Genomic DNA, 14370 nt, shown 5'->3' on the forward strand with positions numbered 1-14370 from the left:
ACAGGTGTGCCCTGTCAGGTTTAATAAGTGGGATTTCTTGCCTTATAAATTGGGTTGTGTTGTGCAGAAGTCAGGTGGATACACAGCTGATAGTCCTACTGAATAGACTGTTAGAATTTGTATTATGGCAAGAAAAAAGCAGCTAAGTAAATAAAAACGAGTGGCCATCATTACTTTAAGAAATGAAGGTCAGTCAGTTTGAAAAATTGGGCAAACTTTGAAAGTGTCCCCAAGTGCAGTTGCAAAAACCATAAAGCGCTACAAAGAAACTGGCTCACATGAGGACCGCCCCAGGAAAGGAAGACCAAGAGTCACCTCTGCTTCTGGGGATAAGTTTATCCGAGTCACCAGCCTCAGAAATCGCAGGTGAACAGCAGCTCAGATTAGAGACCAGGTCAATGCCACACAGAGTTCTAGCAGCATTTACATCTCTACAACAACTGTTAAGAGGAGACTTTGTGCAGCAGGCCTTCATGGTAAAATAGCTGCTAGGAAACCACTGCTAAGGACAGGCAACAAGCAGAAGAGACTTGCTTGGGCTAAAGAACACAAGGAATGGACATTAGACCAGTGGAAATCTGTGCTTTGGTCTGATGAGTCCAAATTTGAGATCTTTGGTTCAAACCACCGTGTCTTTGTGTGACGCAGAAAAGGTGAACGGATGGACTCTACATGCCTGGTTCCCACCGTGAAGCATGGAGGAGGAGGTGTGATGGTGTGTGGTTGCTTTGCTGGTGACACTGTTGGGGATTTATTGAAAATTGAAGGCATACTGAACCAGCATGGCTACCACAGCATCTTGCAGTGGCATGCTATTCCATCCGGTTCGCGTTTAGTTGGACCATCATTTAGTTTTCAACAGGACAATGACCGCAAACACACCTCCAGGCTGTGTAAGGGCTATTTGACCAAGAGGGAGAGTGATGGGGTGCTACGCCGGATGACCTGGCCTCCACAGTCACCAGACCTGAACCCAATCGAGATGGTTTGGGGTGAGCTGGACCGCAGAGTGAAGGCAAGAGGGCCAACAAGTGCTAAGCATCTCTGGGAACTCCTTCAAGATTGTTGGAAGACCATTTCCGGTGACTACCTCTTGAAGCTCATTAAGAGAATGCCAAGAGTGTGCAAAGCAGTCATCAAAGCAAAAGGTGGCTACTTTGAAGAACCTAGAATATAAGACATATTTTCAGTTGTTTCACACTTTTTTGTTAAGTATATAATTCCATATGTGTTAATTCATAGTTTTGATGCCTTCAGTGTGAATGTACAATTTTCATAGTCATGAAAATACAGAATAATCTTTAAATGAGAAGGTGTGTCCAAACTTTTGGTCTGTACTGTACATGTGGCGGATTTGCAGTGTCAGACACGGTCCATCTATAGGAGAGGAGCCGTTTTTGGGGAAAAAACAGTTGACAATTTTCTTTAGGTCACATTCACACATTCAGTATTTGGTGAGTTTTTTACTTCAGTATTTGTAAGCCAAAACCAGGAGTGGGTGATAAATGCAGAAGTGGTGATACTGACCAAATACTGAACGTGTGAATGTGGCCTCAATTTCATAAACTCTTTTCTACGGTTAGTCCAGGGAAATGGTGGAGGAAGACCCCTGCTAATTTCCCATTTGCCTAAGCGACGGTATGATGTCAGAACCCTCACCAGCATTTATATACGCTATGAAACTATGGAAGTGATAATAATGAAGTGATATATACCTGATATAATGTGGGGTCATCATCTGTAAGGTAAAAAGAAGCAACAAAAGACAGAAAAATGAATGGTTGTGATGTTATGAATGACGTAGAAAGAAAAATTACAACTCCATTTATTTATAGTATATAAAATGTTTTAGGTCCAGGTACAGTTTTTATTGAATATTATCAGATAAAAGGTTTACATTCAGAAACAGTCCTTTAATCTGATATGGATCTAATCACTGGGGAATAATTTAATGTTCAGATAGTCATACTGAGTAGTCAGTAAAGGGTATACAATGTATTTTAAATGGGTTGTCTGGTCTTAAATTACAAGTCTGCCATCATTCTAAGTGACGCTGTGAGGATTCTCTGGTGTCCGCCCCGGGAACGACTGTTTTCGGCCTCTAGTTGGAATGTGGCCGGGAGTATGCATATCGCTTCTGGCTCCGACACTGCAGAATCCTCACAGAGCGCTGTGTGCGTTCAATGTTAGGAATCACATGTCTGCAGTCACATAGAGTGACTTATAGTTTAAGACAGGACAACCCCTTTAAGAGTACATAAGCGGCAAGGAGGCAGCAGAAAAATAACTGCAGGCAGAGAAAGATTACTTAACCCCAGAAAATGTTTTTGCAAACAGCTTACAATGCTTTAAAATAACAAAAAGAGCCCTTTGGTCCCCTGCAAGTCTCTGTTCACCTGGTACCAGTGATGTCTTCTCGACACCTCATGTGACCCCTACAGCCAATCACTCACTGCAAGGATGACCACAGTGGTGTTGACATGTCACTGTTCCAGAAAGTGATTGTCTGCAGCATCCACATACAAAAGGTGATCACTGGAGCCAATCAGAAGACATTGGAGCCCAATAATCAGGGAGGTGAGTAGTACTTCTTGTATAGCATTGTAAGCTGTTATCTCCACTAAAATTGGCCATATACATTATATTAACTTACAGGTGATTTTTTTTTAAAAAAGGTTGTGTCCTAATAAAACATCTGCTAGAAGTATCGTACTGATGGCCAGAATGGTGTGACATGCTGTGTGATGCTGTCCAAAAAACGTATAAACCTCACGGGTCCATTATCCATTATCATGGCTCTTCTAAAAACTGGATCTGCAGGACTTACCTGGAGACTGTGGATCAGATACACGGAAGAGGGTGGCAGGAGTAGGTCTGCGCCTCCTGATCTAGAGAGAGAAAAAATATAGCAAAAAAAAAAGCTTATCACTGTGTTGTTGCCTGTGGGGTGACTGCACAGGAACAGGTTACAGACAAAATGACAAAAAGGTAATCGTTGTAGTCACCTTGTAGAGACATAAAGCTCACAAAATGGCAGTAATGTCTCTCTTGTCTCTCCCTGTAAATGATGTAGGCACAAATAGTCCTGCCTCTACTTCCCTACCTATATATAATGTAGGAACAGGTAGTACTACCTCCTTGTTTCTCCCTGTACACAATGTAGGTATCTAATATACTGCTCTGCTAAGGGCTCATGACATCTGTGCAAATCAATCCGATCTGGGACTGCAATGCATGGACTGACCGTGGTTCTCCTCTCCCGAGTGTGACAGCGAGTGTGTATTTCTACGAGCCTGTCACACTCGGGTCGGGAGATCCTTGGCCAGTCCGTGCATTGCAGTCCCAGATCGGACTTATTTGCACTGACATCTGCAGGAATCCTAACAAAATATTACTACTGTCATGTCTCCCCTTATAAATGATAAAACATATAAAATACTGCCTCTCACTTTTTGCTTGTGTATAATCTAGGCACAGATAGTACTTATTCCTTGTCTCATTGGGTAAATAATGTAGATACAGATAGTATTTTCTGTGGAGCTGAAACTAGCTGATCTGTGGGGGTGCCAAGTGTCAGACCCCAATGATCTGACATTGATGTAATGGGTAACAAGCAGAAATGTGTCTGTGAGGGATTGGAGTTAGAAGGAGCTGAGCTGCATTACCTGACATAAACATTGAACAAAAGAGCGCAGTCTCTGGAAAAAGGGTGCTCCTTTTTTTTCTAGTTTCTTTTTTTCATTATATAACTGAACACATTATACATTAACCTTAGTATGGAAGGAAACAGTGGGCCTTTTAGTATGGCACAAAGCGCAGTCTTGTCCTTCTTATTATATGCTTGCATGTTCCTAATTACAGATACACTCAACCAGAGCCATCTACATAATGACAGGAAAGTACATACTGAAGCGGATCAAAACAAACAGCAGCGTTTAATAAGAACGCGACAATTCAAACAGGCTCACAACTCCTCCAATATATGTATAGTGATAGGCGCGATGGAGCCAATGCTTACAATGCAAATATTGCTCAGATAATTTTAGATTAATCAGCGAAGTGACATTTAAAGACTGAATCACAGTAATGTCATGGAAATATGACATTCGATAAACTGGAAAATGTATCCACATCTATATCTATGTCCTAATCTCATTTTGTGGTTGAAAAATTACCTATAAGAAAACAAAAGTGGCTATATGTAGTCAAATATTTCTCCTACACTCACTGTCACTGAGATTTTGCTCCTCTAGTATTTTAAGGCAACCTGTCATGTAAAATAACGCTATTAATTGCAGATATGGGGTTAATCTGCAGGTTAATACCGTTCGGACACCGTGCGGTGCAGACACTGAGAGACCCGCTGCCAGGAGGAAATGATCTTTATTCCTCCTAGCAGCCTCGCTGTTTCAGTCCCAAAGGTGGCACCGGCATGGTTTCAGTCACAGCTCTGTGCATAGAGAGAGTGGTGGGCGTAACTGCGCACCCGGCACTGACTGACAGCCGGCCCTAATGCTACATCCCTCTTCCTATGGAGGACCTGGCAAGTCCTTGCATTTCATATACAGCCCATTGATTTAAAAAGGATTTTTTTTTTTTGCTGGCTTCCCACTCATAATATAGATGATCGTTGTGATCAGCTTATTGTCCAAAGCAGTTAATGCCTTTATAGGGACTCTATCATCATAAAATAACTGTTCAAACCGAGCACAGGCACTTTTGGCGTGGCTAAAAAGTTTATTATACCTTCACTCCTACTTGTTTTCCATCTACAGTACAGACCAAAAGTTTGGACACACCTTCTCATTTAAAGATTTTTCTGTATTTTCATGACTATGAAAATTGTACATTCACACTGAAGGCATCAAAACTATGAATTAACACATGTGGAATTATATAGTTAACAAAAAAGTGTGAAACAACTGAAAATATGTCTTATATTCTAGGTTCTTCAAAGTAGCCACCTTTTGCTTTGATGACTGCTTTGCACACTCTTGCCATTCTCTTGATGAGCTTCAAGTGGCAGTCACCGGAAATGGTCTTCCAACAATCTTGAAGGAGTTCCCAGAGATGCTTAGCACTTGTTGGCCCTTTTGCCTTCACTCTGCGGTCCAGCTCACCCCAAACCATCTCGATTGGGTTCAGGTCTGGTGACTGTGAAGGCCAGGTCAGCTGGTGTAGCACCCCATCACTCTCCTTCTTGGTCAAATAGCCCTTACACAGCCTGGAGGTGTGTTTGGGGTCATTGTCCTGTTGAAAAATAAATGATGGTCCAACTAAACGCAAACCAGATGGAACAGCATGCCGCTGCAAGATGCTGTAGTAGCCATGCTGGTTCAGTATGCCTTCAATTTTGAATAAATCCCCAACAGTGTCACCAGCAAAGCACCCCCACACCATCACACCTCCTACTCCATGCTTCACGGTGGGAACCAGGCATGTAGAGTCCATCCGTTCAACTTTTCTGCGTCGCACAAAGACACGGTGGTTGGAACCAAAGATCTCAAATTTGGACTCATCAGACCAAAGTACAGATTTCCACTGGTCTAATGTCCATTCCTTGTGTTCTTTAGCCCAAACAAGTCTTTTCTGCTTGTTGCCTGTCCTTAGCAGTGGTTTCCTAGCAGCTATTTTACCATGAAGGCCTGCTGCACAAAGTCTCCTCTTAATAGTTGTTCTAGAGATGTGTCTGCTGCTAGAACTCTGTGTGGCATTGACCTGGTCTCTAATCTGAGCTGCTGTTAACCTGCAATTTCTGAGGCTGGTGACTCGGATAAACTTATCCTCAGAAGCAGAGGTGACTCTTGGTCTTACTTTCCTGGGGCGGTCCTCATGTGAGCCAGTTTCTTTGTAGCTCTTGATGGTTTTTGCAACTGCACTTGGGGACACTTTCAAAGTTTTCCCAATTTTTCGGACTGACTGACCTTCATTTCTTAAAGTAATGATGGCCACTCGTTTTTCTTTACTTAGCTGCTTTTTTCTTGTCATAATACAAATTCTAACAGTCTATTCAGTAGGACTATCAGCTGTGTATCCACCAGACTTCTGCACAACACAACTGATGGTCCCAACCCCATTTATAAGGCAAGAAATCCCACTTATTAAACCTGACAGGGCACACCTGTGAAGTGAAAACCATTTCCAGTGACTACCTCTTGAAGCTCATCAAGAGAATGCCAAGAGTGTGCAAAGCTGTCATCAAAGCAAAAGGTGGCTACTTTGAAGAACTTTAAATATAAGACATATTTTCAGTTGTTTCACACTTTTTTGTTAAGTATATAATTCCACATGTGTTAATTCATAGTTTTGATGCCTTCAGTGTGAATGTACAATTTTCATAGTCAAGAAAATACAGAAAAATCTTTAAATGAGAAGGTGCGTCCAAACTTTTGGTCTGTACTGTATGTCCATCCTCTTCTTCCTTGATTGAAGCTCTGACATTACAAAAGCCATGGAAGAGTGGATTCAGATAGAAAACTGTCACGCCGGTGACTCGCACGATTAGTGGGCGCCGTCCTACTAATTGCGTTCGCCGCTCTGCTCCTCCCCGTGACAGGCTGTCTTGCTGAGTTGCCTCTTGCAGCACTCCCAGCACGGCCTTGAATACCAGTGATAGTAGCTAGGAGTATCTCGTCATGCCCTTTGGTCTGAGCAACGCACCCGCCGTGTTTCAGGAATTTGTTAACGACATCTTCCGGGACCTCCTCTATGTTTCCGTGGTCATGTATTTGGATGACATCCTGATTTTCTCTCATAGCCTATTTACCTACAGAAGGTACGTCCGTAAGGATCTGCAGCGTCTACAAAGAACAATTTTTTTGCCAAGTCGTCTAAATATGTCTTCAAAAAATTCTCCTTGCTTTTCCTTCGCTACATTGTTTCCAGACAGGGTCTCGAAATGCATCCTGAGAAGATTTCTGCTGCTCTTCCTTGGCCTCGTCGCCAAGGCTTGCATACCATCCAGCGATTCATGAGTTTGCTAAATGCTATAGACAATTTATTGTCTCTGATCATGGGGATCAGTTCACATCTAAAGTTTGGAAAGCTCTTTTCAAGCTGCTGAAAGTTTAGCTGGATTTCTCCTTCATGTAGCATCCTCAGACCAATGAGCAAGTGGAACAGGTCAACCAGGTTCTCGAGAACTACCTACGCCACTTTATCTCTGTCCATCAGGATGATTGGGTGCAGTTACTTCCATGAGTTTTCCTAAAACAACTACATAGGGGAGTCTTCTAGAGCATCTCCATTTTTCATTGTATACTCCCAGCATCTGCAAGTGCCCTCTCCTATGTCTGCTTCCTCTGGGGTACCAGCACTTTATTGCTCATATGGGAAATTCTTCCAGATATGGCTGCAAACTCGGTCCATTCTCCTTAAGGCTGTGTCTCGGATGAAGTCTCATGCAGACAAGAAGAGAAGTTTGCCACCTCATTATCTACCTGGAGATAAAGTCTGATTATTTTCCGGGAATATTTTCCTGAAGGTGCTTTCTTACAAGTTTGCCCCTCGGTACCTTGGTCCAATCCAAATCCTCAGACAGGTTAAACCAGTGACTTACAGTCTTCAGCTCCTGGTGAACGTCCTACGGATTCTGAATTCTTTCCACGTCTTGCTTCTGAAACTGGTGGTCCTCAATCATTTCTCTGAAATCTATTCTTCTGCCTCTACATTTGCTCGTGAGGGTCCTTTGGATGTTTTTGAAGTAAAGGATATTCTGGATTCTAAGACGATTCGGGGGAGGACCTTCTATTTGGTTGATTGGAAGTGCTTTGGCCCTGAGATGAGATCTCGGGAGCCTGCTAAGAACATCTGCGCCCCTACCATTCTTGAAAGGTTACTCGGCCGGTCTGGCCAAAAAAAGAAGGGGGCGTAAGGGGGGAACTGTCATGTTGGTGACTCATACGGTATGTGGTTGAAGTCCTACTCACTGCGTTCGCTGCTCTGCTCACCGTGTCAGGCCGTCTCGCTGAGTTGAATCTTACAGCACTCCCAGCACTGCTACATCTTCCTGCTGTCTCCATATGGCTATAGGGAGGTGCGGCCAGACTCTGTAGGTATTTAACCCTCTGTGTCCTGCAGAGTTTTCCTTCCCTGGCCTATCCCCTGCCAGCTGGGGCTATATTAGGCAGCTACTTCCTCCACATCTTGCCTGAACTTACGTTCTGTTGCAGTTTAGTCTCCAGTTTCCTGTTACTGACCCAGCTTGTTTACCCGTTTTGTCTGATCTCTCCGCACCTGACCCCAGCTTCGTATTTTGAATCTGTGCTGCTCGCCCTAACCTCAGACTGTCTGACCAAGTCTCTTTCTTAGTCCTCTGTGCCTTGCAATTCTGCCTTGACTCGCAGGTCAAATGCTGCAGGTCCAGGCACTGTCCTGGAGTGGCAACTGTTGACTGATCCGTAGGGTTCCAATCCGTAGCTGATAATAAGAGTAAGACTCGGCACTCAAAAGGATGCGAGGCAATAGATGTGATTTTATTACAATTCAATTCAACCAGTCCGGAGAACAGCTGATGATGTTTTGGTCCAATGCGGATCTTCATAAGATAATTGCTGAAATAATCTGGTATGTTGTGTGTGTTCTAAAACTCACAATCTGCTGGCTTAAAGTTCAATGGACTGTGTTAGCAGAAAAAGTAATGGACACTGGCACTGGAGTATTGTGACTATGTCACTATCTGGGAAGGGGCTGATTCTTATTATAAAAATTAAAGGGGTATTCCCATCTCCAAGATCCTATCCCAATATGTAGTAGGTGTAATAATAATAATATTAGCAAATACCTCCAATTAGAAATGTAGTATAGTTTTTCGGATTTGCTATGTCTATTTCCTCATATGCAGGCATTGCAGGACCTTAGGTATCCATGGTTATGTCCACTGATATAGTGACAGTTAGTTAGCTAGTTGCTAGTATTCGTAACCATGGATACCTAAGGTCCTGCAATGCCCTGCACATGAGAAAAGAGACATAGCGAATCTGAAAAACTATAATACATTTCTAATTGGAGATATTTGCTAAAATTATTAGTATTACACCTACTACGTATTGAGATAGGATTTTGGAGATGGGAATACCCCTTTAAGTACATCCCATGAGTCAATAGATTGTAGAAGCACCTTTAGCAGAAATAACTTGAAGTATTCATTTTCTGCTTAAGTTTATCTTTGTCTCGCATTGTTCTGGAAGAATGTTGTGCTTTCTCCTAGCAACCTTTGCCAACAAGCTACACTTGTTTAGTCTTTTTCTAATTGTATGTATAGTCATGAACTTGAACATTTAACTTGCCGAGGCCCTTAGACTCTGAGCTTAGCTCTTGTGCTTTATGCTGTTCCTTGGAGTATTGCACGGTCTGACCCTGGGCTCAATATCCACTCTTGGGAACGTTGTCAGAAGCCTTGAATGTTTTCCAGTTGTGAATAGTTTTTCTCACAGTCAAATGATGGATTCCAAATTTTTTGGAAAAGATCTTATAACCCATCCCAGATTGATAAGCAGAAACAATTACTTCATCTGAGGTTGTATGTATCTAACTTAAGACCTTCTAGGGACCAAATTTTTTTTAACCATATCCCGATACGTAAAACCATATAATTCAATGTATGCATAGGGATCCCTCCTTCAGAGCACTTTACAACTACTCCAATACACAGTTTCTATACACAAACAGCGATTTTCAGTCACAATCCAACACATACAGAGCTGAGTTGTACAAACACTTGACAGGGCGGTTCAAACAATGAAAGAGCCATAGTCCCTTAGATCAACACAGAGGATCCTTGTCCATGCACAGCATAGCTTGCAATCTAGACTGCCATAGTGGACCATAATCAGCACTGTATGCCCATAATTTATCTTTCCTTGCTCCCGTCACAAGCTGACCTTGCAGAAAATCAGACATGAGAGACATTCAAATTGAGGCTTAGTGCAGCCCCCAGTGCTGATAAGAACTTCCATGGCCTTCATGGAATCACCTTCACCACCCAACATCCAGCTAAAGTGACACCAGTAACCCTTTCCAGCTTCCATTCACCGCTTGCTATATAAATTCAGTTCATTGTGCTGGATAAAAAGAACTAAACCATCAAGTTTTCCTATTGGGATCATTTAAAGGGGGCTCCGAACTACACGTCAAGGAGCATTTACACTGAAAGATTATCGTCAATAAGTACTCATTTCATGATAATCTATCAGTGTAAACAGGTTGCTGATCTCCCAATGAAAGAGCAAAATGATTATTCGTCTTGTTCTTCAGATGAAATGATCTTTCGTGCAATGCAAAAGATTCTTCTTGGCAGAGCATCGACCTGTGTAAAGAGGGCTCACGCTGCCAAGAACAATCAATGGCAGCCTATGGGCAAAGAGCGATCTATTATAGCTCATTCAATATGACGTGCCCCCTGGGCCGTGGGGTACCCGGAGCCGGGCCTGTAGATGCTGGGGGTTGTAGTCACCGTGGCGGTGACGCGGTCCGTGACCTAGGTGGTCAATCCAAGGGTAGTACAGGTGTGTAGGTTATATAATGTCCGACTACGCCACCTGGGAGTGCGGTTAATAGAGACCGCCACTGCGGAACAGTCCTCTGAAGCCGGTGGTATAGCAGCAAAGGTGGTATAACTCCCCACAGGAAGAGTTAGCTTCAGGGCAGTGTGTGCGGATGGTGGTGGTTGTGCAGGGTATCGCGGTGCAGAAATAACCACAGAGTCCGTGCAGTGCAGTCCCAGGGTCTTTACTGGTAGCAATTAGACAGGCCTGGACTGGAGTACTGGCTAGAGATAAGAGTCTGGTCAGTCTGGGAGTAAGCATAGAGTCCTCCTGGGCAGGTGGAGTTGTAGGCCTGCCGTGCTCACTATTCTCTTTGGCTATTCTGCTTGTAGCCGTGATGTAGCCCGCGTCTCTGAGTGTAACGTGCGGTGCTCACCCGTATGGCTGGCAGCTCGGGCCTTGTGGATGCCTCGCTCCTCCGTAGCGGTACTGGTCCCTCAGTGCTGCTGAGACTCCGGGCGTCTGATGGGGGCCTGGAGACCTGCAATCTCCTGCCCTACGGTATCTGCTGCTGGGTCTGGAATCCCCCACAGCCTCGGACTCTGGTGTCCGGTTCCTTGTGTGCTCCAGCTAGGATGAGCTATCTCTAGCTCCAGTCCCTAGCTACTCTCTCTTCAGTGTCCTAAACTGGACTCCTCACACTGAACTTTTTTAACCCCGCCTCCAGACCCAGTTATATAGAGCAGGATCCTCCCCTTTCTGGTCTGGAGCCAGGATGTGTTGCATGTATTAGGTTCTTGACCAGGAAACCCCCACTTGCCTCCAAACATGGTATTACTTCTTTTGAGGAAAGCAATACAACTGTGGCAACCAGATCCTTGGGGTGCCACATTCCCCCCTAGTTAATTTCAGTACTCCGGGACTGAACATATTTTTGCAAAATAACAGGTAACAATAGCAATAACAAGGTACATTAGAATATTTACAAGCATTACAGTCCTTGATGGGTTACAGTATAATCTGCAACCCGGTGTCCATTCCACTTCGCAAGGTGTAATTTGAGGGACCCGTTCAAAACCCTCCACGGAGGCCCTGGGGTGGCTGCAGGGCATAGATGATCCAGGTGTTGGACCACGTCTTCGGCCACCTCGAATGGGTTTTTGTTCAGTGGTCTTTCACAAGGGGGCACTTTTACAAATGCAACTAACCACAGGCAAAGTTTTTGGTTATTCACTGTCCATAACCTAAAAGTCTCTGGACCCTTTTCAGGTAACTGGATAAACAGGTTAAATGCACACATATAAAACATTTAAATACGTTTATACTTTAAATTTCTGCATTTTAAATTCTCCAACGGGCAGGGGGCTGACCTTTTGTAACTCTTGTAGATCTACGGAGTACACTATCTGTCAATGCTCTACCCTGGTCCCTTGTGTCTACCCCTGGTGTGGTGGGTTCAGTGTGAACTGCATCACTAGTATTTTGAGGTGACACTGGTAGGTTGGGCAACTTCCTACAGATTCTTTGGCTCACCGTGGGTACGACAGGTTCACTATTAGCAGAGGGTAGATTCTCCTGGTCTGCTGTCGATGAAACTTCTGCCTCCGGGGCCAACTGTTCTTCCAACTCTTCTGGGACTTCTGCAGCTTCCTGAGGGGCTGGTTGGAGAAAGGTAAGGACTGGCACAACAATTGCATTGTTCACTTGTGTCCACGACCGGGGAAATTCTCCGAGTACTGTTTTGACCATTTCTTCCACTTCCTCTGTGGGTTGAGGGCTATCTTGGTCTTCTTTAGGGTATTGCAGTTGTTCGGGACATTTCTTCAAGTGGTCTCTTGAAACTGTTGCTGATGTTTCTCCTCCATCCTTACTAATGAGGCACCACTTGGTGTTATCATGACTCGAGGGTAGGATGGTGTACGGCTCTACCTCCCACTGGTCATCCAATTTTGGAGTCGCCTCTTTCTGTAAAGGACTTGCTTTCCAGGTGACAGGGGAACAGCAGGTGCATGTTGATTGTAAGTCTTCTCTTGTCTTTGTCTTGCTTGGGACAGACTTCTTTCAACACTCTCTTGCACTTTGCGGTATTGTTGTTGCCACTCAGTGTCCCAATCTGCATCTGGTGAGGCTGTCTCTGGTGTTAGGACCCCCAAGTCCAGGTCGATGGGCAGCTTACCAGGTCTTGCTCTCATCAGGTAAGCAGGTGTGCAGTTAGTAGAGTTCACTGGGATATGGTTGTATAGGTCCACCAGATCTGGCAACTTTTCTGGCCACAGGCTGCGTTCTTCCAGGGGCAACTGTTATGTTCTGCTACCAGAGCTAAGGAAAGAGAGGAGATCTGTCCCTACGATAGAACTCAGCTGAATCCCTACGATGTAACAGGGAACCTGATCCTGCGATCAGACCTGCTAAAGTCCTAAGCTAGTCTGTACGGAGACCTATAGATGTGGGGAAGGAATCCCTACAAGTACTAAGGACTGGGAGGAATATGGGACACCTCCTAACAGAAATAGTAGCAGACAGACGAACAAACAAAATATATAGAACATAGAGGTCCGTAGACCAAGCAAACTAACAGAGTTAGATACAGAGCACAGGCTAGCTAGAAAGTAGTTATACAATGAAGTCCAGCAAAGCCAGAAGGGCGGAGCAGGATAAAATAGGCCAACAAGGTCATGTGACCAGCAAAGGAAAAAAAAACCTAAGAGCAAGGTTCTAACAGTACCCCCCCTTCTAAGAGGATCCTCCGGATCCCCTAGGACCAGGCTTATCAGGAAATCTCCTGTGAAACGCTCTGATAAGTCTGGACGCGGAAACATCATCCGACCTCACCCAAGAGTTATCCTCGGGTCCGAAACCTTTCCAGGCCACAAGATACTGCAAACTACCTCTATACCGTCTAGAGTTAAGGATGCGATAAATTTCATATTCCCCGTCCTCCTTTATGCGCAACAGATTGTATGCCCCCTTAAGGTCAATTTTAGAGAACCACTTGGCCCCCATTAACTGGTTAAACAGATCAGGAATCAATGGCAGTGGGTAAGGATTGCGTACAGTAATTTTGTTAATCTCACGAAAATCCAGACAAGGACGTAAACCGCCGTCCTTTTTTTTTACAAAAAAAAATCCAACCGCCACAGGAGACTTAGAGGGCCTAATGTGACCGGCGGCCAAACTTGTCTGTATGTATTCCTCCAAAGCCTTCCTCTCAGGAATAGTAAGGTTAAATAAACGACTTTTAGGAAGAGTCGCTCCAGGGACAAATTCAATAGAACAATCATAGTCTCTATGGGGAGGCAAAACCTGCGATTCCTTCTCAGAAAAAACTCTCCAAAAATCCTAAATAGGAACAGGCAATTCTCCCCTATCCAAAGCTGCAATACGCCCGTTACAACACTTGTCATAACATTTATGGCTCCAGGATTTAATTTCACTGGTAGACCAATCCAGTACAGGATTGTGAAATTTTAACCAGGGCAATCCCAATATTACTGGAGAAGGCAAATTATCCAATACCACCAAATCCAATTTCTCATGGTGAACACCATTAATAGTGAGAGGAAATTCACAGACCTTGAGAGTAATATTCTTCAAAGGGGAACCATCCACAGAAACCACAGCAATGGGGGATGACAAAGGTTCGGGTTTTAAATTGAGTCTTTCCAAGAATCCCCCATCAATTACATTCAGAGTAGACCCACAATCAACAAACACCCGAAATTCCATTAATTTTTCCTGAGCAATCGTGGAAGCAGCTAAAAATACACCCTTGGAATTTAAACAGGCAATACGGGCATGACTGACCATTTTTTTTTCTTTCTTCATACGAAGCTCACAGTCTTTAATCAAATGACCAGATTTTCCGCAATAGAAACACAAGCCTTCA

General features: G+C 44.0%; 1 protein-coding gene across 1 annotated transcript in view; it reads right to left on the bottom strand.

Moving 5' to 3' along the window:
• PPP1R1B (protein phosphatase 1 regulatory inhibitor subunit 1B) overlaps positions 1-14370 on the bottom strand; it is a 72807-nt gene that overhangs the window by 38013 nt on the left and 20424 nt on the right. Inside the window, exons 2-3 of the mRNA XM_073681113.1 lie at positions 2828-2888; positions 1716-1738 (exon numbers count right to left, since the gene is read on the bottom strand). Of these exons, the coding sequence (XP_073537214.1) occupies positions 1716-1738; positions 2828-2888 (84 nt within the window). The remainder of the gene's footprint in view (positions 1-1715; positions 1739-2827; positions 2889-14370) is intronic.

Source organism: Phyllobates terribilis, unplaced genomic scaffold, assembly GCF_046119375.1.
Source record: "Phyllobates terribilis strain yellow unplaced genomic scaffold, ASM4611937v1 Scaffold_5__5_contigs__length_657084704, whole genome shotgun sequence".
NCBI classification, from domain to species: domain Eukaryota; kingdom Metazoa; phylum Chordata; class Amphibia; order Anura; family Dendrobatidae; genus Phyllobates; species Phyllobates terribilis.